Below are 26,999 nucleotides of genomic sequence, written 5' to 3'. Positions count from 1 at the left end.
CCAAGTGGCCAAAACATTTGGGTTACCTGTACTAACGTCCTTGTAGTCACAAAAATACCCATTAACCATTACGCTCTGCTTCCTGCACTGAGACTGTTTTGGATCCAATTTGCCACTCTCCATGGGCTTTTACTTTCTTTGACCAGCCTGCCACGTGGTACCTTGTCAAAAATGTTGCTAAAGTCTACTGAAGACTACATCAAATGCATAACCCACATTGGCCCTTCCATCGGCCCCCTACTCAGAAGTAACTACAACACAATTTTGCTCAAAGTGGAGAGGGAGCATTCAGGATGGTGTTGAGAATCTTCTGTTCGTGGATTGGGAACATATATAAAAGCCCTGTGCGAATGGCAGCAGGAGCACACGATCTTACAAACTACCCGTATGCTCTATCTCACCTTTAGAAGAGTCTGGGTTTCCAGATTGGCCTCATCAGTCACCTCAGGAGCTTCAAAACCAGAGTGGAAGTAAGTAATCCTCGATCCTGAGGAACTGCCTCTGCCGAAGAGAAGTTAATATTCAAATTCAGTTACAATTCTTGTTTTTGTGGACAGTTTTGATGCATTTAAACCAGTATTTCATTTGTAGATTAATAGCATTTTCTGCTTGTTGCTGTCCTTTGACAGGACTTCTATCTTTTCTAAAATTGGTAAGTGTGTAGATGTATATGCTGCTTTCTTACAAAGCTATAATCACAAAGATTCCAGGGAAATATATTTGAAATGTAAAAGTTGTGAATTGAAAAGGTAGGTAGATAGAAGCTAGGGTTAAGATCAAATGCAAGAGAAACTTGCTGACTCAGTTGTGTGAATCTATAGAAATCATTCCTATGATTGTTGTGAGAAATAAAATGTTCAAGATAACACTGGATAAGTAATTGAAGGAAGAGCAAGTAAATGGCTATGACCAGGCTAGTTTGCTCACCTGAAAGGTGAATGTTTGTGCGGTAGGATGGTTTGGAAGGTTAGATCACGGTGGTGAGTTGGCCAATTGGATATGAAGTTGGCTTGGTAGAAGGACAGAGTGTTAGTAGAAAGTTGTTTTTCAGATTGGAGGCCTGTGACCAACGATGTGCAGAGGGATCAGTGCTGGGTCCCCTATTGCATATCATGTATGTTAATGATCTGCATGAGAACATAGGTGGCATGATTAGTAAGTTTGTGGTTTACACCAAAATTGGTGGTGTAGTGGACTGTGAAGAAGGTTGTTCACTTTCCCAGTTGATCTGAATCTTGTTGTAAATTAGACAAAGGAATAAGAGATGGAATTTAACTCAGACAAGTGTGAAGTGATGCATTTTGGGAAGTTAAACAAGTGCAGGACATACACAGTGAATGGTAGGGCCTTGGTGAGTGTTGGTTAGGGAGGTGTGGAAAAGATTCACAAGGATGTTGCTGGAGGGCTTGATTTATAAGGAGGGACTGGATAGGCTTGGAATGTTTTCCCTGTCATGAAGGAGGCTGAGGGGTGACCTTGTAGATGTTTATAAAATCTCTACATGAGATTTGTAAACCTTGTGAATGGTCACAGTCTTTCTCGCAGGGTAGTGGAGTCTAAAACTAGAGGGCACGAGTTTAAGGTGAGGAGGGAGAGATTTAAAGGGGACCTGATGGGCAACTTTTCATGCAAAGGGTGGTGGGGTATATGGAATGAACAGCCAGAGAAAGAATAGAGGCAGATTCAATTACAATATTTAAAAGACATTTGGGCAGATATGCGGATAGGAAGGGTTTAGAGGGATATGGGCAAAACACAGACAAGTGGGATTAGCTCAGCCAGGCACCTTACTTGGCGTGGATGAGTTGACCCAAAGGGCCTGTTTCTGTGCTGTGTGACTCTGTGACTCGAATGTCAGTGAAAGCTGGTTTGGCTCAATGGCTGATTCTGGTTTTACGTGTTTGTCTATTTTATAAATCTGCTTTATACCCTTCTTCCTTCACTTTTTCTAACTGTTGATTATGTTCCCCAATTTGTTTCACTTGCAAAGTTTAATTAATAGTCCCCTTGTTCTCATGTCCCAGTTATCACATGAATGTAAAGTAAAAGCATAAATTCTTATGGCATATTGTTTCATGCATTCCAGCAATTCAGCAAAGTATATTTGCTCTTAATATTTTGCATTCTGTTCCCCAGCCATCTCTCTATCCACACTGCTATTTTCAAATGCTGGAACATTGCATTAAACAAAATTTGTTTGCTATGAATTGTTTGTGACAAAGATGTGATCTAAATGCAAGTTTTGTTTCTTTTTGGTTTTATTTTCACAAATATTTAACCACACTTAGAGTACTGTGTCCAATTCTGGTCACCTCATTATAGGAAGGATGTGCAGGTGTTGGAGAGGGTGCAGAGGAGATTTACCAGGATGCTGCCTGGATTAGAGTATGGATTATGAGGAGAGACTAAAGGAGCTAGGGCTTTACTCATTGGAGAGAAGAAGGATGAGAGGATACATGATAGAGGTATACGAAATATTAAGAGGAATAGATAGTGGACAGCCAGCGCCTCTTTCCCAGGGCACCAATGCTCAATACAAGAGGGCATGGCTTTAAAGTAATGGGTGGGAAGTTCAAGGGAGGTTTTTCACCCAGAGAGTGGTTGGTGCATGGAATGCGCTTCCTGGGGTGGTGGTGGAGGCTGATATGTTGGTCAAGTTCAAGAGGTTGTTAGATAAGCATATGGAGGAATGTAAGATAGAGGGATATATGGGAGGAAGGGGTTAGATAGTCTTAGGAGTGGTTTGAAGGTAGGCACAACATGGTGGGCCGAAGGGCCTGTATTGTTCTATGGTTCTATCTGAGTATTTTCTGAAAATTACATCATTTCCTTTCAAAAAGATTAGATTAATCAAGAATAACTACTTTACAAAGCTTGCGTTTTCAGTGTCTAATTGTTTCATTTCACTTTATAGACAAGAGCATAAACTAAGAACAGCAATGAGATTAATTGGCTTCAATTCCTTCATCCTCCTGTTGAATAGGGCTGTATATTTGTTAGTCCTCGACTCAAGTCATTTCCAGATTGTTTTAGAAAACTCATGTTATCGTCTTCGCCATCTCTTTTTTCTGACTTTTGGCAATTCTGAATGTCGAAGATCTTGCCACATATTTTATTTCCATGGATCACATATTAATCATATCCTGCTTGTGTGCTGTGCTCTATTAAAAGCTATAAAGCTAAAGGTAGGCTTTTTTCATCTGTAAGCAGTATTTTTATGCACTTCTGATTAACTGTAGTTAATTCCCTATAGTTTGACCATCAGTCTTGTTTCGTACTCTTCTTATGCTTCCTAATTTCAACTTTTCCTTTGTTAAACTTATAAAAACTATAGAAAACAGCAGGCAAATTATCTTTGCAAGCATTTAGGCAAGCTCTGCCTTTGTAGAATCTGTAAAGATTAAATGGAAGGATAATGTTTAATACAGAGTAGCAATGGGGAGCATTGAAAGAGCAGATGAAGGTGGAATACATGTATCACATTCCTGAAAAGGGACAAAATGGGCAAAGTAATGGGGAAAAGAAAGGGGGCTATGTGGGAGGGAACGGTTAGATAGATCTTAGAGCAGGATAAAATGTCAGCACAACATTGTGGTCCAAAGGGCCTGTACTGTGCTGTAGTGTTCTATGTTGTGTGTAAAACAAACTGCATGTGCTGAAGTAAAAACAGAAAATGTTGTAAACTCTTAGCAGGTTGGGCAGCATTTGAGGATAGAAAAAGTTAACATTTCAGGTTGAAGATCCTTTGCCAGAACTTAGAGAATACAAGTACTTTTTCTGCAATTTAAAATTATGGAAGGATGGATAGGACAAAGTGATTATCTCTGATGGGGTGAACCTAATGTTGTGGTGATGACCTGTTGATGCAGCTATCTGGTCAATAAGTTAATGAAGAAAGTGAGAGGAACAAAGGAACATTAATCCTTCAAGGAGGCAGCAGAGTTTGATAACATAGTTAAGAAATATGGGATACTGGCCTTCATTAGTCAATACAATGAATACAAGAACAGGGAGGTTATACTCCAACTTAATAAAACATTGCTCAGATCTCAGCTGGAGTACTGAGTGTAGTTCTGGTCACCACACTATAAGAAAGATGTGATGGTGCTGGAGATGGTGAAGAGGAGATCTACTGAGATTTTTCCTGGGATGGAATGTTCAGTTATGAGGGAGACTAGAGGCTAGGTTGTTTTCCCTGCAGCAGAGGTTAAGAGGAGACTTGATTGAGGTATACAAAATTGAGGAGTGTAGAGGGTAGACTGCAGGAAACTTCCTCTATACAAAGAGAAAAACTGGAGGGCATAGATTTGGATTAAGGCATTTAAAGGGGGCAAGAGATTCTGAGGGGAACCTTTTTTCACTCAGTGGCGAGTACCTGGAATGCACTGTATGACAGAGTGGTCAGGACAGAGTTGCTGACAGCATTTAAGAACCGAGGCAAAGGTGACTATGGGCCAAGTGCTGGAAGATGGGTGCCCATTGGTCAGCATGGATCTGGTAGGCTGAATGGCTTGTTTCCATGCTGTATGGCTCCATAACATGTTAAAGCTGTGAAATGCAGGTCAGGAGTGTGGAAAATGCAGAGTTTAATCTGACTAGATTTGGGAAATCCCCTCAGTTTTAATCAACAAGCGTTAAAATCTGGGCCTCTGTGCCTCCCTCTGCAACTGAATCCTTGACTTCCTTATTGGGAGACCACAGTCAGTACACATCAATAATAACATCTCCTCCTCTGAGGGTCAACACGGGTGCTTAGCCTATTGCTCTACTCTCTCTACACTCATGACTCAGCTAGACACAGTTCAAACATTATGAATTTGCTGATGAACCACTGTTGTTGGCAGAATTTCAGCAACGAGGTGGTGTACAGGAGTGAAATAGATCTGCTGGTTGTGTGATGTCACAACAACAACCTCACACTCAACATCAGCAAGACCAAGGAATTGATTGTGGACATCAGGAAGTGGAATGCACACCAGTCTTCATTAAGGGGTCCATGGTGGACAGGCTGAGCAGCTTCAAGCTCTTGGGCATCAGCGTCTCAGAGGATCTATCCTGGGCCCAACACATTGATGCAATCACGAAGGTGGTGTGCCAGTGGCTCTTCATTAGGAGTTTGAGGAGACTTGGTACGTCAAAGACTCTTGCAAATTTCCACAGATGTACAGTGGAGAGCATTCTGACTGGTTGCATCACTGTCTGGCATGGAAGCTCCAATGTGCAGTATCGAAAGAGGCTGCAGAGGGTTATAGACTCAGCCAGCTCCATCATGGGCACAACCCTCCCCAGCTCAGGACATCAAGAGGCAGCATCCATCACTGAGGACCCTGACCATCCAGGACATGCTCTCTTCTCCTTACTACCGTGAGGGAGGATATACAGTCACATGAAGACCCACATTCAACATTTCAGGAACAACTTCTTCCCCTCTGCCATCAGATTTCTGAATGGTCCATGAATTCTACCTGGTTATTCCTCTTCTGCACTCTTATTTGTTTTTTTTGGAATTTATAGTAATTTGTTGTTTTGCACTGTCAGTGATAATAAACCAGATTCTGATATTTCACCCAGCCTTGATATTGGAAAGGACTGACAGGTTGATGGCTTTTGGGTTTTGGGTAGTGTCAGTGGAGTTAATATTGTAGGTGGATAACCTGCAGTAGAATTAGCCAATTCTGGGACAGAGAGAAAGCAAGTCACCTGAAATTATTAAGATTGATAGAGTCCAGAAGGTTGCACCAGGCCCAGGCAGTCAATAAGGTTCTGTCCCATTTGCGATTTTCCAGTCCTCTGGAACCTTTCTTGACTAGTGATTCTTGAAAGATTACTACTAATGCCTCCACAGTCTCTTCAGCTACCTCCTTCAGATACCTAGGATGTAGTCCATCCAGCCCAGGTGACTTATCCACCTTCAGACCTTTCCAGCTTCCCAAGCACCTTCTCCTTAGTAATAGTGATTACACTCACTTCTGCCCCTCGAATTTCTGGCATGTTGCTGGTGTCTTCCACAGTGAAGACTAATATAAAATACTTATTCAGTTTGTCCACCATTTCTTTGTTCCCCATTACTACTTCTCCAGCGGTCCAATGTCCACTCTTGCCTCTTTTACGTTATATCTGAAAAACCTTTTTGTTCTCTTACATTATTGGCTAGCTTATCATATTTTATCTTTTCTCCTCTTATTGCTTTTTTAGTTGCCTTCTGTTGGTTTTTAAAAGCTTCCCAATCCTCTAGCTGCTTGCTAATTTTTGCAATATTGTATGCCCTCTTGCTTTTATGCTGTCTTTGACTTCCCTTGTCAGCCACAGTTGCCTCATCCTCCCTTTAGAATGGTGCTTCTTTGGGATGAAATGATCCTGCGTGTTCCAAATTACTCCCAGAAACTTCTGCCATTGTTGCTGTACTGTCATTCCTTCTGGGGTCTCCTTCCAATCAGCTTTGGCCAGCTCCTCTCATGTCTCTGTAGTTACACAGAATCCAGAATTGCCTTTTCCCTAGTGGGCTCAACCACAAGCTGCTACAAATTCCTTCTCTTAGGATCCAGTGCCAATCTGATTTTCCCAGTCTACCTGCATATTGAAGTCTCCAGGACCACTGTAACATTGCCTTTCTTGCATGTCTTTTCTATCTCCTGTTGTAATTTGTACCCCACATCCTGGCTACTATTCAGAGACCTGTATACAACTCCCTTCAGGGTCTTTTTAACCTTGCAGTTTCTTAACTCTATCCACAAGGATTCTATGCCTTCTGATCCTATGTCATTTCTTGCTAAGGATTTGATTTAATTTTTTACCAACAGAGCCACCCCCTCCCCCCTCTGCCCACCTGCCTGTCTTTTCAATAGGATTTGACATCCTTGGATGTTTAGATCCCAGCTGTGATCTTCTTTCAGCCACATCTCTGATGCCCAGAATGTCATACCTGCCAATTTCTAACTGCGCTATCTACCTTGTTTCGTATACTGCGTGCATTCATATGTAACACCTTTAGTCCTGTATTCACCACCCCCCTTCTCAAATTAGTCTCCATGTTGCCTGAAATTAAACTCTTGTCCTTTTCTAAACTGTGTCTTGCTTTGTATTCTGGAGACTTCAGTAACCTCTCCTACACTCTCCTTCCCTTTTATTTTATCCATGCTCTTCCAATCTGTTGAACCCACCCTCCCCGCACCCCCCGCCCCCCACTATTTAGTTTAAAGCCCTAATTATGTAATTCCCCATGACCCTCGTTCCAGCATGGTTCAGATGGAGCCAGTCCCATCGGAACAGCTCCCTCCTTCCCCAATACTGGTGCAAATGCCCCACAAAATAAAACCCACTTCTCCCACACCAATCTTTGAGCCACACATTTAACTCTGATCCTATGCCAATTTGCACATGGTTCAGGTAGCAATCCAGAGATCATTACCTTTTTAGTTCTGCCTTTTAGCTGCTAAAATTCCCTCAGCAGAACCTCTTTCCTTGTTCTACCTATGTCATTGGTACCCATATGGACCACGAAAACTGGATCTTCCCCTCCCACTCCAAATTCCTCTGCTGGTCAGATGAGATGTTCCAAACCCAGGCACCAGGCAAGCAACATAGCCTTCAGGACTCTCAATCCCTGCAGTGAATTATGTCTATTGCCCTGACTATACTATCCTCAATTACAACTACATTTCTCTTATTCCCCCTCCCCACACCCCCCCCCCCTTTTTTTTTTTGAATGGCTCCCTGAACCACAGTGCTACAGTTAGGTTGCACATCCTTCCTACAGCCCCCACTCTCATCCACACTGGGAGCAAGAATCTCAGACCTTTTGGACAAGCTCAAGGGCTGAGGCTCCTCCAGCTCCACCTCTTGTATCCCCCTACCTGCCTCACACCTTCTTCCTGACCACAGACCAAATTTGAAGCAGTTAATCTAATGGGTGTGACTACCTTCTGAAACACAGCATCCAGGTAACTCTCCCCCTCCCTGATGCATCAGTGTTTAAAGCTCAGATTCCAGGTCATCAACTTTAAGCCTGAGTTCCTCAAGCAACCAACACTTGCTGCAAATGTGGTCACCAGGAGCCACAGTGGGGTCCACCAGTTCCCACATCATGCAGCTACAACATATTACCTAATCCTGCATCACTACTGTATTTAATTAGTTGTAATTTGGTGTCTTTTTATTTAACTACTATAAAAGCCTTGCTTGTTCTTACCTGCTACTCACTTGTGCCTCCTCACAAAAGTCTCAGCTTCCCACTCCAACTGTGGCCACCCTTCTTTTCTCTCCTTTCTTTTATTGGCTGAGTTGCTACACATTTAGCCAATCAGACACAACTTTTTAAAAGCTGCTAACTCCTCCCCTCTGTTGCTCTGGCTGCTGCTACTGGAGAAAACCATTTTGCCAATATAAATGTCTTACTAAGTGTTGTAATTGTATCTGCTTCCACCACCACCTTACTGGGCAAAAGAAACTTACCCATTCAGATCCACTTTAAAACTTCCTCTCACCTTAAACCTCTTCCCTCTTATAGAGTGAAATAGCATTGGAACAGCCTTTTGGCCTAACTCATCCATGCTCACCAAGTTGTCTATCAGACCTAGTCTGATTTGAAAAAATCTTCATCAGGGCCCCAGCAATCTCTTCCCTTGTTTTCTGTACTATTCTGGGATAGATCTCATCTGGCTCTGGGAATTTGGCCCATATCCTTCTACACTTTTCCAATCCATCTACCTGTTTAAATGTATTTTAAATGTTGTAACTGTGCCTATCTCTGCAGTTTCCTCTTGCAGCTTGTTCCATATACAGGGGGTAGAAGGGTGGGTCAGCAAGTTTGCAGACGACACAAAGGTCGGTGATGTTGTGGATAGTGTGGAGGACTGTCGAAGATTGCAGAGGGATATTGATAGGATGCAGAGCTGGGCTGAGAAGTGGCAGATGGAGTTCAATCCGGAGAAGTGTGAGGTGGTACACTTTGGAAGGACAAACGCCAAGGCGGAGTACAAGGTTAATGGCAGGATTCTGGGGAGTGTGGAGGAGCAGAGGGATCTGGGGGTTCATATCCACAGATCACTGAAAGTTGCCTCACAGGTGGATAGGGTAGTTAAGAAAGCTTATGGAATGTTAGCTTTCATAAGTCGTGGGATCGAGTTTAAGAGCCGCGAAGTAATGATGCAGCTTTACAAAACTCTGGTTAGGCCACACTTGGAGTACTGTGTCCAGTTCTGGTCACCTCATTATAGGAAGGATGTGGAAGCATTGGAAAGGGTGCAGAGGAGATTTACCAGGATGCTGCCTGGTTTGGAGAGTATGAATTATGAGGAGAGACTAAGGGAGCTAGGGCTTTACTCTTTGGAAAGAAGGAGGATGAGGGGAGATATGATAGAGGTATACAAAATATTAAGAGGAATAGATAGAGTGGACAGCCAGCGTCTCTTTCCCAGAGCACCAATGCTCAATACAAGAGGGCACGGCTTTAAATTAATGGGTGGGAAGTTCAAGGGAGCTGTCAGACGGAGGTATTTTACCCAGAGAGTGGTAGGTGCCTGGAATGTGCTGCCTGGGGTAGTGGTGGAGGCAGGTACATCAGTCAAGTTCAAGAGATTGTTAGATAAGCATATGGAGGAATTTAAAATAGGGGGATATGTGGGAGGAAGGGGTTAGATAGTCTTCGGCGTGGTTTAAAGGTCGGCACAACATGGTGGGCCGAAGGGCCTGTATTGTGCTATATTGTTCTATGGTTCTATACCCACCACCCTCTCTGTGAAAAGTTTGCCCCACATGTCCTCTTAAAATCTTTCCTCTCTCATCTTAAACCTATGCCCTGGGAAGAAGACTGTGACCATTCACCTCATCCATGTCCCTCAAAAGTTTCTATAGCTCTGTAAGGTCACCTCTCAGTCTCCTATGCTCCAGCGAAGTTCTAGCCTATTCAGTCTCTTTTTGTAACTCGAGCACTACAGTCCCAGTTACATTCGTGTGAATCTTTTCTGTATTCTTTCCAGCTTAATGACATCCTTCCTATAGCTGGGTGACCAGAACTACACTCAGTACTTGTACAGATATAATATAGTGTCCCAACTCCTGAACTCAGTGCCCTCCCAATGAAGGTAAGTGTGCCAAACACCTACTTCACTACACTGTCTACCTGTGTCTTCACTTTCGGGAAACTGTACCTGTAACCCTAGGTCAATTTGTTCTACAACATTCTTCAAAGCCCTACCATTTATTGTGCAAGTCCCACCCTTGTTTAACTTATCAAAGTGCAACAGCTCACGCTTGTCCGAGTTAAATTCCATCTGCCATTCTTTGGCCCACTTCCCCAGCTGATTTAGATCCTGTTGTAATCTTGAATAACCTGCTCCTGTGCCATCAATTCTGCAAACTTACTGACCATGCCAACTGCATTCTCATCCAATTCATTAATATAGATGCCAAACAACAGCACCAATCCCCACCATTGTGCCTAGCAGGGGTATCAATTGGTAGGGATAACCGTTATTTTCGATATCTCTACCATGGACTTATCTACTGCATCTGTGCCTCTCATAATTTCTAATCCAAGCAAAATCCTGTGAATCTTCTCTCTGTACTCGCCAGTACAGTCACAACCTTCTTTATAGTTTGATGACCAGAACTGCACACAGTACTCCAAATACAGCTAACCAGTATTTTGTAACGTTACAACATAACATCCCAACTCTTATATTGTGTGCCCTGACCTATGAAGGCAAGCATGATATTATCGTCATCACCACTCTTTCTACCTGTGTTGTCACTTTCAGGAACCATGGACGTGGACCCCCATGTGTCTCTGTTCATGAACATTCTTTAGTGTCTAATGTGCATCAACTTGCTCTTGTCAGAATTAAATCCCATCTGCCAATTCTCCCTCCAACTTTTTATCTCATCTGTATTCTGCTCGAGCCTTAAACAACCTTCCTCACTATCCACACCACCACCAATTTTTGTGTCATCTGCAGACTGCTGATCATACCTTCTACGTTGACATCCAAGTCATTAATATGTATATCACAAACAGCAAGGGTCCCAGCACCAATCCCAATGGTACACCACTGGTCACAGACATTAAATCAGAAAAAAACATCCTTCCACCACTTCTCTCTGCCTCCTGTCACCAAGCCAATTTTGGATCCAGTTAGCCAGCTCGCCTTGGGTCACATGTTCCTCAACCTTCTGGACTATCCTACTAAGTGAGACCTTGTGAGATGCCTTATTAAAGTCTTATATAGGCAACAACTTTCACCCTGCCTTCATCAGTCTTTGTTATGTCCTCAAGAAAGCTCAATCAAATTAGTGAGACTGGATATCCCCCTCACAAAGCTGTGCTGTACTATCCTTAATCAGTCCCTGCCTTTCTAAATGAACACAAATCCTGACGCTTGGAATTGTCTCCAATAATTTCCCTACTACTGATGTAAGGCTCCTGGCCTACAGTTACCTGGCTTATCCCTGCTGCCCTGCTGAAATAAAGGAGCAACATCAGCTATCTTCCAGTTTTCTGGTATTTTGCCTTTGGCTAATGAAGATGCAAAAATCTTCATCAGGGCCCCAGCAATCTCTTCCCTTATTTTCTGTACTATTCTGGGATAGATCTCATCTGGCTCTGGGAGTTTATCTACCCATGTGTGTTCCGAGACATCTACCACCTCCACCTTGATATCTAAATGGTCCTGACAATCAACGTGTCCCTCCCTGAACTTGCTATCTTTGATGGCCTTTTCCTTGCTAAATATAGATGAGAAATATTCATTTAAGACCTTGCCTACATCCCTTGGCTCACAAATAGATTATACCTTTAGTCCGTAAGAGGACCCACTCTTTCCCTAGCTATCCTTTTGCTCATTCTATACTTAAAAATGACTTGGGATTCTCCCTAATATTAGTTGGCAAGAATATTTCACGACCTTTTTTTGCCATTCAAATTTCCTTCCTCAGTATTCTCCTGCACCCTCTTCCTCAAGGTACTTACTTGATTGTAGTTGCCAATGCTTGTCACTGTTACTGGAACATGCTGTCTCTGACCTCTAACTTTTTTTTAAGACTCCCACTAGTCAGATGTTGTTTATCTTGCAAGCATCTGCTCCCAGTCTACCTTTGTGAGGTCCTGTCTTGCACTATTGAAATTGGAGAAGGCCGATTTAGGTTCTCAAATTGTTGACCAACTGTATCTCTTTTCAAAACTACCTTGAAACTTGCAGAACTGTGGTCATTGTCCCTAAAGTGTTTACTACCTACATTTTCACCACCTACCCAGTTTTACTTGGGAGTACTGCCCCCATCTCTTGTAGGACTCAACATATTGTCTTAAAAAACTTTCTTGGATGCATTTAACGAATCTAAGCCTCTTGCACTAAAGCAATCCCAGTTAATAGTGGGAAAGTTTAAACCCCCCCCATTACTGTAACTCTATTGCTGTGACACCTTTTCGTGATTTGTTTACATATTTGTTCCCCTAATTCCTGCATACTGTTGGGAGCTCTGTAGCATAGTTGCAGCAAAGTGATCGCCCTTCTCTTATTCTTCAGTTCTACTCCAGGATATCCTCTTTACATAGAGTTGTGATGCTCTCCCTAATCAGCAGTGTGACTCCTCCTCCTCTCTTGCATCCCCCTCTCACACCTGAAACTTCTATACCCTGGAACAAGAAGCTGCCAGTCCTGCCCTTCCCTTAACCATGCTTCTGTGATTGTAATAATATTGTCATTCATGCTCTACCACTCTCCTTGACATGATCTTATTGAATGGTGGAGCAGGTTTGAGGGGTTAAATGGCTTACTCCTCTCTTGTTTCTGACGTTCTTATTTCAGTAATTTATTGGACAGCCATTACAAAAGTAAATCTACTTTTCTGCCATGATCACTGGAGTAGTGTCTGTTTTATAGGCCACAATGAATGGTGCGTTAGTTGCTCTTGGGTTATATTTTGAGCCATAGACTCTATCAACCTGAATTACAAAGAGACCATTGAAAATGGTGAATTAGCCCTTAGATCTGAACCTCTAAAGTATGTCACCAAATCTTGATGAAGGCAACTTTTTGAGCTAATTGCTTTGTATACAAAAATATTATGCCAGTCCAACAAATCTGCTGTGTAGATATATGCATCTCATGGATACAAAGATACGTTGAGAATACATCCACATATTCCTTCTGGTGCTGAGTTCCTATCTACCATTCCACCCTATTTATGTTTTATTTTGTTAGAGATAACTTAGTCTAGGTGAGTGGGTTAAGTGAACATATTTGCAGTTTCGGAAAGTGGTAGCAGCAGGTCATATTTTCTTTTGTCTGGATGCTTGAAAATTGACCTCAAGAAATAATTTCATAAGCAAGTAGAACAGCTGATATTGAAGTCGTTTGGCAAAAGCTCGAGAAATACTTATTTATATTAATGTTATAGTTATATTAATATTATGTGTTACAGTTTCTACAGACTGTACTCGATCTAAATGTAAAAATATTAAACAATAAAAAAAACCGTCAATTCAATTTATTTCAGAACTAGGTATACAATCGGCAGTAAATCTACATGTTATTCCATTTACATATTTGTATTTCAGTCTGCAGGCATGACTGGGGCAGACACAGCCGTAGAAGACGGGAAACGGGAAGTAGCAAAGGAATCATCCACTACTGAAGACAAAGGTGAATAAAAATGCAAGCTCAGCCTTCAGGCTCTGCTGATTTTTGAATATTTTGTTCAAACATTCAAATTGATATTTAACAGATTGAACAAAGTTTTTTGTTTAAGTGAAACAGTTTGGAATTTAAGTCAATGACTAAAGAATATGGGACACTTAACTATAATTGCTATAAGTGTTTTGTGAACTTGACAGTCTTCAAAAGCTATTCCATGATGACGTTTTCTCAAATAAGCAGTAGGATTGTATATTGTACATGTTAAGCATATTAAAAATGTAGTTGCATAAATACTGTCTTGTTGCCAATCAGTGGGATTTTACTGTCTTGGTGGAGGACTGTGTAATTATTCTGCAACAATAAGTGCCAAATTGTGGCGACTCATCGTCCACGCAGGCGAACCAGCTCGGCAGTCGGGGCGCATGTCATCGGAGCGGCAGGGCCCCAGATGGCCCTGAGCCTTTGTCTTCACCAAGCGAAGGGGGTGAACCCGTGCACGTGAAAGGATTTCGATGACGTAGTACGTACGTCATTTCCGTTTTCGGAAGGGGGGAACCGCGCAGCTTAAAGGCCTGCGCAAGGAGGGTAAATAAATCAGTCTTGTTCCACAGCTTGCAGATTGGTGTCTTTATTCTCGCATCACAGTAGCAGCCACTACATTGGTGACCCCGACGGTCCAAATGGATTTTGGACCCACACAATGAATGACAACACAGCAGCCAACGCAGTGGCACTCAAGCTGCACACCTTTTGGATGCTTTGGCCCTGCGTGTGGTTCGACCAGGCCGAAGCCCAGTTCCAACTTCGACAGATCACCTCTGACTCCACACGGTACTACTACGTGGTCAGCTCCCTGGACCAGGAGACAGCCACCCAGGTCGGAGACTTCATCCCGTCTCCTCCAGAAGAAGGCAAGTACTCGGCTTTCAAGGCCCTTCTCATTCAGAACTTCAGCCTCCCCCATCGTGAACGTGCTGCCCGCCTGCTTCACCTCGATGGCCTGGGAGACAGATCTCCATTGGCCCTAATGAACGAGATGCTGGCCTTGGCTGAGGGACACAAGCCCTGCCTGATGTTTGAGCAGGCCTTCCTCAAACAGCTGCCCGATGACATTCACCTGTTGTTGGCCGATGCTGACTTCAGCAACCCACGTGAGGTAGCCGCCCGGGCAGATGTCCTGTGGAAGGCCAAACGCGAGAGCAGTTCGTCCGTCGGCCAGATCGCCAGACCGTGTGCCCAACGCCTACCTAAACCAGTCCCAGCAGCCAGGCAACCGCACCCCAGAAACACCGATGACGACACTGACGACCAGCTGTGTTTCTACCATCAGAGGTGGGGCGCGGAGGCCCGTCAACGTCGCCCACCCTGCAAGTTTCAGGGAAACGCCAGGGCCAGCCGCCCCTCATGGCTATGGCGGCTGGCCACCAACACAGCCTCCTATTCATTTGGGACAAGCAGTCCGGGCGTCGTTTCCTTGTCGATACTGGAGCAGAGGTCAGTGTTTTACCCCTGACCGGCCACAACACTGGTAGCAGGCAACAGGGACCCACCCTCAAAGCCGTAAACGGCACAACGATACGGACTTTCGGTACTCATACAGTCCAATTACAATTCGACAACAGCCATCTTACCTGGAACTTTACCCTTGTCGCCATTGCCCAGCCACTCCTGGGAGCCGACTTCCTCCGGGCCCACCGCCTGTTAGTTGACCTGCGAGGCAAACAGCTAGTGCACTCCAGAACCTTCCAAACTTGCTCTCTGGGAGAAGCCAGCCTACCAGCCCCATGCCTGGACTCTGTTTCCCTGTCTGGCAACGAGTTCACCAAGCTCCTAGCCGAGTTCCCATCGATTCTGGCACCTCAGTTCACGAATTTGATGCCCAAACACGGGGTGCAGCACCACATTACTACACCACTTCACACCCGAGCATGACGACTACCTCCAGACAAGCTCCGCCTGGCGAAGGAGGAGTTCCGCCGCATGGAGGAGCTGGGGATCGTTCGCAGGTCAGACAGCCCCTGGACCTCCCCCCTGCACATGTTCCCCAAAGCCACCAGCGGGTGGAGGCCCTGCGGCGACTACCGCAGGCTGAACGACGCCACTACTCCAGACCGCCACCCCGTCCCTCATATCCAGGACTTCGCGGCAAACCTACACGGGGCCCACATCTGCTCCAAGGTGGACCTCGTCTGGGGATACCACCAATCCCGGTCCACTCTGATGACGTCCCCAAAACTGCGCTAATCACTCCGTTCGGCCTCTTCGAATTCCTTCGAATGCTGTTCGGCCTTAAGAACGCTGTGCAGACCTTCCAGCGGCTGATGGACACGGAAGGCCGCGACCTGGACTTTGTGTTCATTTATTTAGATGACATACTAATCGCCAGCTGTGACTGCCAAGAACACCTTTCCCACCTCTGCTGACTGTACTCCCACCTCAGTGATTTCGGCCTCACTATCAACCCAGCCAAGTGCCAATTTGGACTTGACTCTATCGATTTCTTCGGCCACAGAATCACCAGGGAAGGAGCCTACCCGCCAAGGTAGACTCTATCCGCCATTTTGCCTGTCCCAACACGGTCAAAGGCCTGCAGGAATTCCTGGGGATGGTCAACTTTTGCTATCGGTTCATCCCTGCAGCAGCCCGTATCATGTGCCCTTTGTTCTCGCTGATGACTGGCGAGGGCAAGGACATCGCCTGGGATGACAAGGCCGCGGCTGCCTTCGTTAAGGCCAGAGAAGCCCTAGCAGACGCCACGATGCTGGTATACCCCAGGACAGACGTCCCAATCGCCCTCACGGTGGACGCATCCAACACCAGATCGGTGGGGTACTGGAACAACTAGTCGAAGGCTGTTGGCAACCCATGGCGTTTTTCAGCAGGCACCTTAGGCCACCTGAACTCAAATATAGCGCTTTTGATCGAGAACTACTAGTGCTGTACCTGGCAATCCGGCATTTCCGGTACTTTTTAGAAGGCAGGCCTTTCACCGCGTTCACTGACCACAAGCCATTGTCTTTCGCCTTCTCTAAGGTCTCCGATCCCTGGTCAGCCCGCCAGCAGCGACATTTGTCCTACATTTCAGAGTTCACAACGGATATCCAACATGTCTCCGGAAAGGACAATGTCATTGCTGACATGCTCTCCAGACCAACCATCCACAGCCTGTCCCTGGGTGTAGACTACGCGGCCCTGGCTGACGCACAGCAAGCCGACGACGAGCTGCCCAGCTACAGAACCGCGGTCTCAGGCTTGCAGCTCCAAGCTTTCATAGTTGGCCCAGGACAGCAGATCCTCCTGTGCGACGTCACAACCGGTCAGCCCCGCCCTATAGTTCCTGCAGCCTGGCGGAAACGCATTTTCGACTCGGTACACGGGTTTGCACACCCGTCCATCAGATCGACTGTCCGACTAGTTGCCAGCAAGTTTGTCTGGCACGGCCTGCGCAAACAGGTCAGTGAGTGGGCCAAGACTTGTCCGCACTGCCAGACATCAAAAATCCAACGACACACCAAGGTTGCGCCTCAGCAGTTCGAGCCTACCCGTAGAAGATTTGACCACATTCACGTCGACCTCGTTGGTCCCCTGCCAGTTTCAAGAGGAGTGCGGTACCTCCTTACCATCGTGGACCGATTCACGAGGTGGCCAGAGGCAACCCCTCTCTCAGACATCACGACCGATTTCTGCGCCCGGGCACTGCTCACAACTTGGATCTCGCGCTTTGGTGTTCCGGCCCACATCACTTCAGACAGAGGCGCCCAGTTTACCTCCAGCCTCTGGTCTGCATTAGTGAACATGCTAGGAACGCAGCTGCACACCACCATGGCCTACCACCCTCAGTCAAACGGGTTGGTAGAACGTTTCCACCGCCATCTGAAATCAGCCCTGATGGCCCGCCTGAAAGGTCCTAACTGGGTCGACGAACTTCTTTGGGTCCTGCTCGGCATACGCACTGCCCCCAAGGAAGAGCTCCATGCTTTGTCAGCTGAACTTGTGTATGGTGCACCCCTGGTCGTCCCAGGGGAGTTCATACCCGCCCTTAGGGGGCAAGAGGAACAACCCGCGGCAGTCCTGGAAAGTGTGCGAGAGGCTCGGCAACTTGGCACTGATTCGCACTTCACGACATGGTCAGTCCCCATGCTGTGAGCCCAAGGTACTACGACACTGTAAGTTCGTTTTCGTTCGCAGGGGCTCGCCCCAGGCACCGTTGCAATGACCATACAAGGGGCCGTTCCGGGTCGCCAGACATAATGGGTCCACCTTTATTTTGGACACTGGGGGCAAGGAAGAAGTCTCCACGATGGACCGCCTCAAGCCGGCCCATTTAGACCTTCAACAACTGGTCGAGGTCCCAACACTGCGACGCAGAGGCTGACCACCTAAGCAACAGCTAGCACAGCTTGCGAACTTTGGGGACAGTATCGCTGGTTCTGGGGGGGGTGGTGGAGGGTTGTGTGGCGACTCATCATCCGCGCAGGTGAACCGGTTCAGCGGTTGGGGTGCGGAGCGGCGGGGCCCAAGATGGCGCTGGGCCTTCGTCTTCTCTGAGTGACGGGGGAGAACCCGTGCGCGCGAAAAGATTTCGATGACATAGCACGTATGTCATATCCGTTTTCGGAAGGGGGGAGCCACGCGGCTTAAAAGGTCCGCGCAAGGCGGGTAAATAAATCAGTCTTGTTCCACAGCTTGCAGATTCATGTCTTTATTCTCGCATCGCGGTAGCAGCCGCTACAAAATATCCTTGGTACATTCCCAAAGTCATTGTGACTTGTAACAAACTTAAGTTTGGAGATACGGTGGCAGAGAAATGGACTATTCAGTCCAACTAGTCTAGGTTACCATTTATCTTCCACTGCAGACTCCCACCTTTCCTTCTCGCAATCTATCAGCATTATCCTCTATTTACTGTCCCCTTCCCTCCTCCCTCCTCCCCTCCTTCTTCCTCCCCTCTCGCAAGCTTGTTTTGTGTTTTTAAAAAAAATTCTTGGTTGCATGTCTTTGATAAAGTGGTTTCCATGCATGTGCACGACTGATTGCATAATATCTTGTTATGCTAAGGCTTAGTGCATCCCCAAGCCACACTAAGTGTATTTTATTATTTCTGAAGAGATTAAACTAATGCAGATTTCTATTAGAAGATCAAGGGGTATTCAGCAAATGAATATTTCCAGAAAATTTGCTATCTTCCTGCTAGGTCAAAATTTAAAAGTATCAGTGCAAACAAAAAAAGTTGTAAAATTCCATTTGTTAGCTTTATTTTTTCTTGCAAGTTACCAAAATAATTTTATACTCTGCTTTCAAACATCTGTATTTGTGGCCTACAATCCTTAATTCAGCTTGTCAGTGTATTTTTTTTTGTTCTGACGAAGGGTCCCAGACCTGAAATATTAACTGTTTCTCTTTCCACAGATGCTGCCTGACCTGAATGTATTCAGATTTTTTAATGTCAGATTTCCTTTTCCTTTGAATTTTCATTTACTATTTTTGTGTGGCTGGGAAATAATGAAGCTGTTGTGACCTTTTCTACAGGAAGTGACCTCGCAGCTGCTAATTTGAGTGTCACAGAGGCGCCACTGGAAACTTGTGAGATGTTTGCAGATGGTGAAACCAATGGTTCTTGTGGAGAGAGTGAAGAAACATCTTCAACAATGAATCATCAAAAGTCAATTAAAAACACTCAGGACACTGTGAAAACAGCATTGCAGGATTTAAATGAACTGAAACAGATAAATGAAAATGGGATATTAGGAGAAGACAACAAGACAGTTAAAGCAAGTAATCATATGAATTCAGATGATTTGACACTAGCATCTGTGACCGGAAGTAATGGATTTGTGTTAAATAGTAAACCCTTATCGCAGGTACAGACTGGGACACCTCCCTTAATTGGACATGCTGCCAAAACATTTCCTTCATCTCCCAGCAAGGCTGGGGGAATTAACAAAGTAAAAAACTTGAGTACAGCGTTAGCTGCTGAAGTTCTGCAAAATCAAGCCATGAAACCGCTTACTCTGGCATCAGCCAAATCAGGAGAAGAAAACCTCGAAGAAAACACATCTCAGGCTAAAAAACTCTCACAAGGCCTCAATATTGAGGTCAAGGTTCATAGAGCAAGGAAGACTCTGCCTAAATTCAACTCAAATCAGGTAAGAAGCTTAATCTCCAAAAGTCATTGGTAGCGATTATAATTTTTTTGCACAAATTATCTCAAAGTTGGAATGGGCTGCTTAAATTACTCAGGATTAACAAATGTAATAATGAAAGAATTGTTTACTTATGGAAAAATTTGACATATGCATTTTGCATATACATTGTCTGAAGCCGCAGAATCTTCAATAAGATGCACCTTGATATCATTTTAGTAACTTCTAAACTCAGACTGTGAACCTCCATAAATTCTCTTGTAACGTAAATCAGATGTCAATAGTTGGTGTGTGGAGCAGTTCTAAATCATGTTGATGGGTTATGTAGATAAATAATGTTAACAAAAATTGAGCACATTTGAGATGCTTCGAGTCATAGAGTGGTACTAAACAGAATCAGGTCCTTTGGCCTACCACACCCATAACCAAACTTTTTGCCCACTAATCCCATCCCATTTGCACACATTCGAACCTTGTCTTTCTATGCCTTGCCCATTTAAGTACATGTCTAATGTCTCTTAAACATAGTGATTGTGTCTGATTCCACCATCTCCTCTGACAGCACGTTCCGGATATCAACCACTCTCTGGGGAAAATAAAACAACCTCTGATCCCCTTTAAAACTCCTTCCTCTCGCCTTAAGCCTTGTTCATGATACCCCTACGAAGGAAAAAAAATATTCTGGCTTCCTACCCTATCTATGCCAGTCACCCCTTGGCCTCCTTCACTCCAGGGTAAACAAAGGCAGCCTATCCAATCCCTTCCCATAACTAAGGTCCTCCAATCCAGGCAACATTCTGGTGAGTCTCCTCTGTACTCTCTCCAGTGCAATCACATCAAATAGTCTGGTGACCAGAACTGCACACAGTACTCCAAGTGCAGCCTAACCAGTGTTTTGTAAGGTTGCAACATAACATCACAACCTTTATATTCTATGATCTGACCTATGAAGTCAAGCATGCCGTATGCTATCTTAACCAACCTATGTTGCCACTTCTAGGGAACTGTGGACTCAAGCTCCTCAGTCCCTCTATTCATCAACATTTCTGAGTGCCCAACCATTTACTTACATGTCCTACCCCTATCTGACTTCCCAAAGTGCATATCTTTGCTGTTGACTGGATTAATTTCCATCTGCCAACACTGCAGAAATTGGAATTGGTTTATTATAGTTACGTGTACCAAGATACAATGGAAAAACTTTGTTTTTCAAGCCATCCATATGGATCATTTCAAAACATGAGGACATTGAGGTAGTACAAAGGAAAAACAATAACAGAATATAATGCTACAATTACAGTTAGAGAAAGTGCAGTGCAGGTAGACAATAAGGTGCAAGGGCCATGATGAGGTAGATTGTGAGGTAGATAGAAGCTGACCTTGAGCCTGTTGCTGTGTGTTTTCAAGCTTTTGTCTCTTCTGCCCAATGGAAGGAGAAAGAAGAATGTCCAGGTTGGGTGGGGTCTTTGATAATGTTGGCTGCAGTGGGAAGCGTAAACAGAGTCCATGGAGGGGAGGCTGGTTTTTGAGTGCAGGGAGTTGTGGACACAGCTCTGTCCAATTTCTTGCAGTGTTTGGCAGAGCAGTTGCCGTACTAAGCTTTGTTACATCAATCTTCTGCCTAATCTGTATCTTGCTGTAGTCTTCAACCTTCATTGCTATCCACAACTTTTGTGTCAACCACAGACTTATTTATCACACGTTCTGCTTTCACATCTAAATTGTTAATATACATTACAAATAGCACTGATCCCTGCAGAATCCCACTGGTCACAGAATTCCAAAAAGAAAGGCACCCTTCCACTATTACCCTCTGCTTCTTATCACTAAGCTAATTTTGGACCTATTGAGCTAGCCCTCCTTGGATAAAACATGCCTTAACCTTCTGGACCAGCCTATCATGTGGGAAATTGTTAACTGCCTTACTAAAGTCTATGTAGACAACAGTAACTGCTCTGCCTTCATCCATCTTCTTAGTTACCACCTCAAAAGTATCTATCAAATTAGTGAGGCAGGATTTCCCTGCACAAAGCTGTGCTGACTACCCCTGATCAGCCTCTGCCTTTCCAAGTGAACATTAATTCTACCCCTCCAATAATTTGCCTTCCCCTGATGCAAGGCTCACTGGCCTGTAGACACCTGGCTTAACCCTGCTGCCCTTATTAAATAATAGCACAGCATTAGCTGTCCTTCAGTCTTCTGGCACCTTACTTGTGGCTAATGATGATGCAAAATTCTCTGTCAGGTCCTCATCAATCTCCTTTGCTTTCCATAGCAGCCTGGGACAGATGTCATCCTGTCTCAGGTTTATCAACACTTATGCATCCTGTGACATCTAACAATTCCTGTTCCTTAATGACCTACACCAGATTATCCATGTACCCCTCCCACACAAGAATATGGGAGCAGGAGTAGGCCCTCCTAATTTCCGAAGTCCTCTCTTACACGATTGAAGTTGCATGTGCTTCCTTTTTCCTGATCAAATCTTCAATATCCTTTGTCATCAGATGGGGCTCTGGAGAGTTACAGGGTAGCCAGGAGGGAGCTTAAGAGTGGATTTAAAAGAGATAGAAGGGGGCATGAGAAGGCCTTGGTGACTAGGATTAAGGAAAACCCTAGGACCAGTCAGGGATAAAAGACGAAATGTGCCTGGAGTTGGAAGACATAGGGGAGGTCCTCAATGAATACTTTGATTCAGTCTTCACCAATGAGAGAGACCTTGACGTTTGTGAGGATGGTGTACACCAGGCTGATACGCTGGGGCATGTTGACGTGAGGAAAGAGAATGTGCTGGAACTTCTTTAACAAAATAATTTAGGATAGATAAGTCACCGGGGCTGGACGAGGTATATCCAAGGTTATTACGGGAAGAGAGGGAAGAGATTGCTGAGCCTTTGATCATCTTTGCATCCTCACTAGCCACAGGAGTAGTGCCAGATGATTGGAGGTTGGTAAATGTTGTTCCTTTATTTAAGAAAGTGAGTAGGGATAACCCTGGGACCTACAGACCAGTGAGTCTTACTTCAGTGTTGGGCAAATTACTGGAGAAGATTTTTAGAGACTGGATTTATTGGCATTTGGAGAAGCATAGCCTGATTAGGGACAGTCAGCATGGCTTTGTGAGGGGCAGATTGTGCCTCATGAGCCTGACTGAATTCTTTGAGGATGTGACAAAGCATATTGATGAAGGTCGAGTAGTGGATGTGGTGTACATGGATTTTAGTAAGGCATTTGGTAAGGTTCCTCATAGAAGGCTCATTCAGAAAGTCAGGAGGCATGGGATCCAGGGAAACTTGCCTGTGTGGATTCCGAATTGGCTCGCCCATAGAAGACAGAGGTTGGTAGTAGATGGAGCGTATTCTGACTTGAGGTTAGTGACCAGTGGTGTTCTGCAGGGATCTGTTCTGGAACCTCTGCTCTTTGTGATTTTTTTTATATAAATGACGTGGATGAGGATGTGGAAGGGTGGGTTAGTAAGTCTGCAGATGACACGAAGGTTGGTGGTGTTGTGGATAGTGTAGAAGGTTGCTGTAGATTACAACAGGACATTGATAGGATGCAGAGCTGGGCTGAGAAGTGGCAGATGGAGTTCAACCTGGAAAAGTGCAAAGTGATGCACTTTGGAAGATCGAATTTGAAGGCAGAATACAAGGTTAATGGCAGGACTCTTAGCAGTGTGGAGGAACAGAGGGATCTTGGGGTCCACATCCATCGATCCTTCAAGGTTGCTGCGCAGGTCGATGGGCTGTTAAGAAGGCGTATGGAGTGTTGGCCTTCATTAGTTGGGGTATTGAGTTCAAGGGCCGTGAGGTAATGTTGCAGTTCTATGAAACTGGTTCGACCACACTTGGAGTATTGTGTTCAGTTCTGGTTGCTTCATTATAGGAAGGATGTGGAAGCTTTAGAGAGGGTGCAGAGGAGATTTACCAAGATGCTGCCTGGATTGGAGAGCATGTCTTACGAGGATAGGTTGAGTGAGCTAGGGCTGTTCTCATTGGAGCGAAGGAAGCTGAGAGGTGACTTGATAGAGGTGTACAAGATGGTAACGGGCATAGATCAGGTGGACAGTCAGAGCCTTTATCCCAGGGAAAAAATGGCTAATATGAAAGAGCATAATTTTAAGGTGATTGGAGAAAGGTATAGGGGGGATATCGGAGGTAAGTTTTATTTTTTCACAGAGAGTGGTGGGTGTGTGGAACGCAGTGGCAACAGAGGTGGTGGAGGCAGATACATTAGGGACATTTAAGAGACTCTTAGATAGCCCTCCATTTTTCTATCCTTCATGTGCCTATGTGAGAGGGAAGGGTTAGATAGATCTTAAGGCAGGATAAAATGTCGGCACAACATTGTGGGCAGAAGGGCCTGTACTGTGCTGTAATGTTCTATGTTCTATCTAAGGTTCCCTAAGCTTACCATCTTTTCATTTCACCCTCACTGGAATATGCTGTCTTTGAATATTTACTAACTCTCTTTTAAAATACGCGCACTTGTCAGATGTTTTATCCACAAGCATCTTCTCCTAATCTACTTCTGTCAGGTCCCCTCTCTGCTATTGAAATCAGCCTTTCCCAAATTTAGGATCCTAACTTGAGGACCAACCTTATCCCTTCCCATACCTAGCTTGAAACTTGCAGAATTGTGGTCACTGTTCCTAAAGTACTTGCCACTGATTTGCCGATTCAATTACTAAGATGCCCCATCTCTTGTAGGACTGTACATATAGTCACAAAAAAAAATTACTTGGATGCACTTAACAAATCTAAGCCCCTTCCGAATATTCACTATCCTGGTGAATATTAGGAAAGTTAAAATCACCGACTACTATAACTCTTTTGCTCTTGCATTGTTCTGCAATTTGCTTACATGTCTGTTCCTCTAATTCCCGCTGACTATTGGGAGGCACCTAATATAACCCCAGTAAAGTGATCACCTTCTCTTACTAAATTTTACTCATATGGCCTCATTGGGCAAACCATCCAGGATATCTTTTCTAAGTGCTGCTGTCCTTAATCAGTAGAGTGACTTCCATGTCATGTCTGAGACTTGTGTACAACGGAACATTAAGCTGCCAATCCTGCCCTTCCCTCATCCTCATTTCTGTAGTTGTAATAACATAATAATTCCAAGTGCTGATCCATGCTCTAAGCTCTGACTTCCCTGTGAGGTTCTTTGCATTAAAGGAAACACACGAGGACTGGCAGGCTCAACTGCATGTTTCCTAACCTGCCTCTGTTTGCTCTGCCCTCTATACTTATAATTTACAATTTATCAAGATTTCATTGAGATTCATAGAGTTAAATAGCATGGAGAAAGCCCTTTGGCCCAATTCATAAGTGCTGACTAACATGTTTATATAAACTAATTCCATTTGCCTTTGTTTGGTCCATATCCCTCTGAATCTTTACTATCCATCAAACTGTCCAAATGTACTTTTTAAACATTGTAATTGTGCTCAGCTCTACCACCTCCTCTGGAAGATCGTTCCATATAGCCACCACCCTCTGGGTGCAAAATCTTGCCCCTCTCATATTTAAGGTATGCTGTCTAATTTTAGACTCCTTTACCCTGAGGAAAAAAAACTGTGACTATCTATCTGATCTATGCCCCTCATAATTTTATAACCTCCTATGAGGTGACCCCTCAGCTTCCTTTGCTCCAGGTAAAAACAGTCCCAGACTATCCAATGTATCCTAACTCGAGCCCTCCAGTCCTAGCAATATTCTCGACCTTTTCTGCACCCTGTCTAGTTTAATCACATGCTTCCTGTAGAATGGTGAGTAGAACTGCACACGGTCTAACTAATGTTTCATTTATGTATAACATGACGTCCCAACATTTGTACTCAATGAAGGCAAACATGCCATTCACCACTTTGCCACTTTCAGGGAACAATGTACTTTGTATCCTGAGGTGTCTGATCTGCAACTGTCCCCAGAGCCCTGCCATTCACTGTCTGTCTTGGCCTGATTTAACTTCCCAAAGTACATCATTTTATAATTGTCTGAGTTAAATTCCATCTGCCATTCCTTTGCCTACTTTCCCAGTTGATCAATATCCTGTTGTAACCTTAGACAACCTTCTTCACTGTCCACTACACCATAAATTTTGGTGTCATCTGCAAACCTACTAATCATGCCAACCATATTCTCATCCAAATCATTAATATATTTTCCTCTACATTTTTATCCTTTACATTTTTCTCCTTATCTGCTACATTGCCGCTATGCCTCTCGACCCCCGGCCAAATTAATTTAAATCCTCCTGAGTGGTGTGAGCAAATCTCCCTGTTAGGAAGTCAGTCCCCTTCAATTTACATGCAACATGGCCTTTTGCAGGGCTCCCCTACCCCAGAAGAAATTCCAATGACCTAGGTATCCAAGGCCCTCCTTCCTGCACCAGTTCTTTAGCCAGGTATTCATCCAATTCTTCTATTTCTTCCTTCACTAGCACTTGATATGAAGTAATCATCAGATTACGACCCTAGATCCCTGTTTTTTAACCTTCTGTCTAAACTTCCTGAATTCGCTTGGCAGGGCCACATTGCTCTTTCTACCTGTGCCCTTAGTACCATCATCTTCTACGACCTTTGGCTGTTCTTCCTCCGTCTTTAAAAAGTTATGGACCCATTACAAGATATTCCTGACCCTAGCACCAGGGAGGCAATAGACAATTATGGAGTTTCGCTCTGGGCCACAAGTGCCTGCTTGTTCCACCCACTCACAAAACCACCACCACTTACTGCTTGCTTAGACTTTTCCATTATCTGCTATGAAGCATTGTGCCAACTGTGGTGCCACAAACATGACGTCTGTTGCTGCTTTCTTCTGAGAGGCCATCCCTCCTCACAGTATCCAAAATGGTATGCCTGTTTGAGAGGGGAATAACCACAGGGGGCACAACTCTTGGAAATGCTGGCAGTTCTACACCAAGCTGCTAGCATTTCTCTTAACTACCAGTATTCAGGATTCCCACACGAGAAGTGGATGTCCTGAAATTACTAGCCACTGTTCCCTAGGATGTTGCCAGTTGTGCTCTATCATTGGAATCCAGCAGTGGGGCATGAGCTCGCTACATTTCCCATGCACTCGTACTGGGCAGTTTGCCTGTTGAACCTGTGCCAGAGAGGAACTGGTGGAGGAACAGTGGGGACATGAATTAATATGGAAAGGAAGAGGTTTGAGAAACATGTAAGTATTAGTTAATTTATATTTTTATATAGTTA

General features: G+C 44.5%; 1 protein-coding gene across 7 annotated transcripts in view; it reads left to right on the top strand.

Annotated features, from left to right (window-relative positions):
- Window positions 1-26,999, top strand: part of LOC127582227 (histone-lysine N-methyltransferase EHMT1-like) — a 193,079-nt gene that overhangs the window by 55,103 nt on the left and 110,977 nt on the right. For all 7 annotated transcript variants that reach the window (XM_052037349.1, XM_052037351.1, XM_052037353.1 and 4 more), the window contains exons 2-3: window positions 13,556-13,640; window positions 19,164-19,780. In XM_052037349.1, coding sequence (XP_051893309.1) covers window positions 13,556-13,640; window positions 19,164-19,780 — 702 coding nt within the window. The remainder of the gene's footprint in view (window positions 1-13,555; window positions 13,641-19,163; window positions 19,781-26,999) is intronic.

Source organism: Pristis pectinata, chromosome 23 (assembly GCF_009764475.1).
Source record: "Pristis pectinata isolate sPriPec2 chromosome 23, sPriPec2.1.pri, whole genome shotgun sequence".
Classification (NCBI taxonomy): Eukaryota; Metazoa; Chordata; class Chondrichthyes; order Rhinopristiformes; family Pristidae; genus Pristis; species Pristis pectinata.
This window is presented reverse-complemented; position numbering and strand designations above follow the sequence as displayed.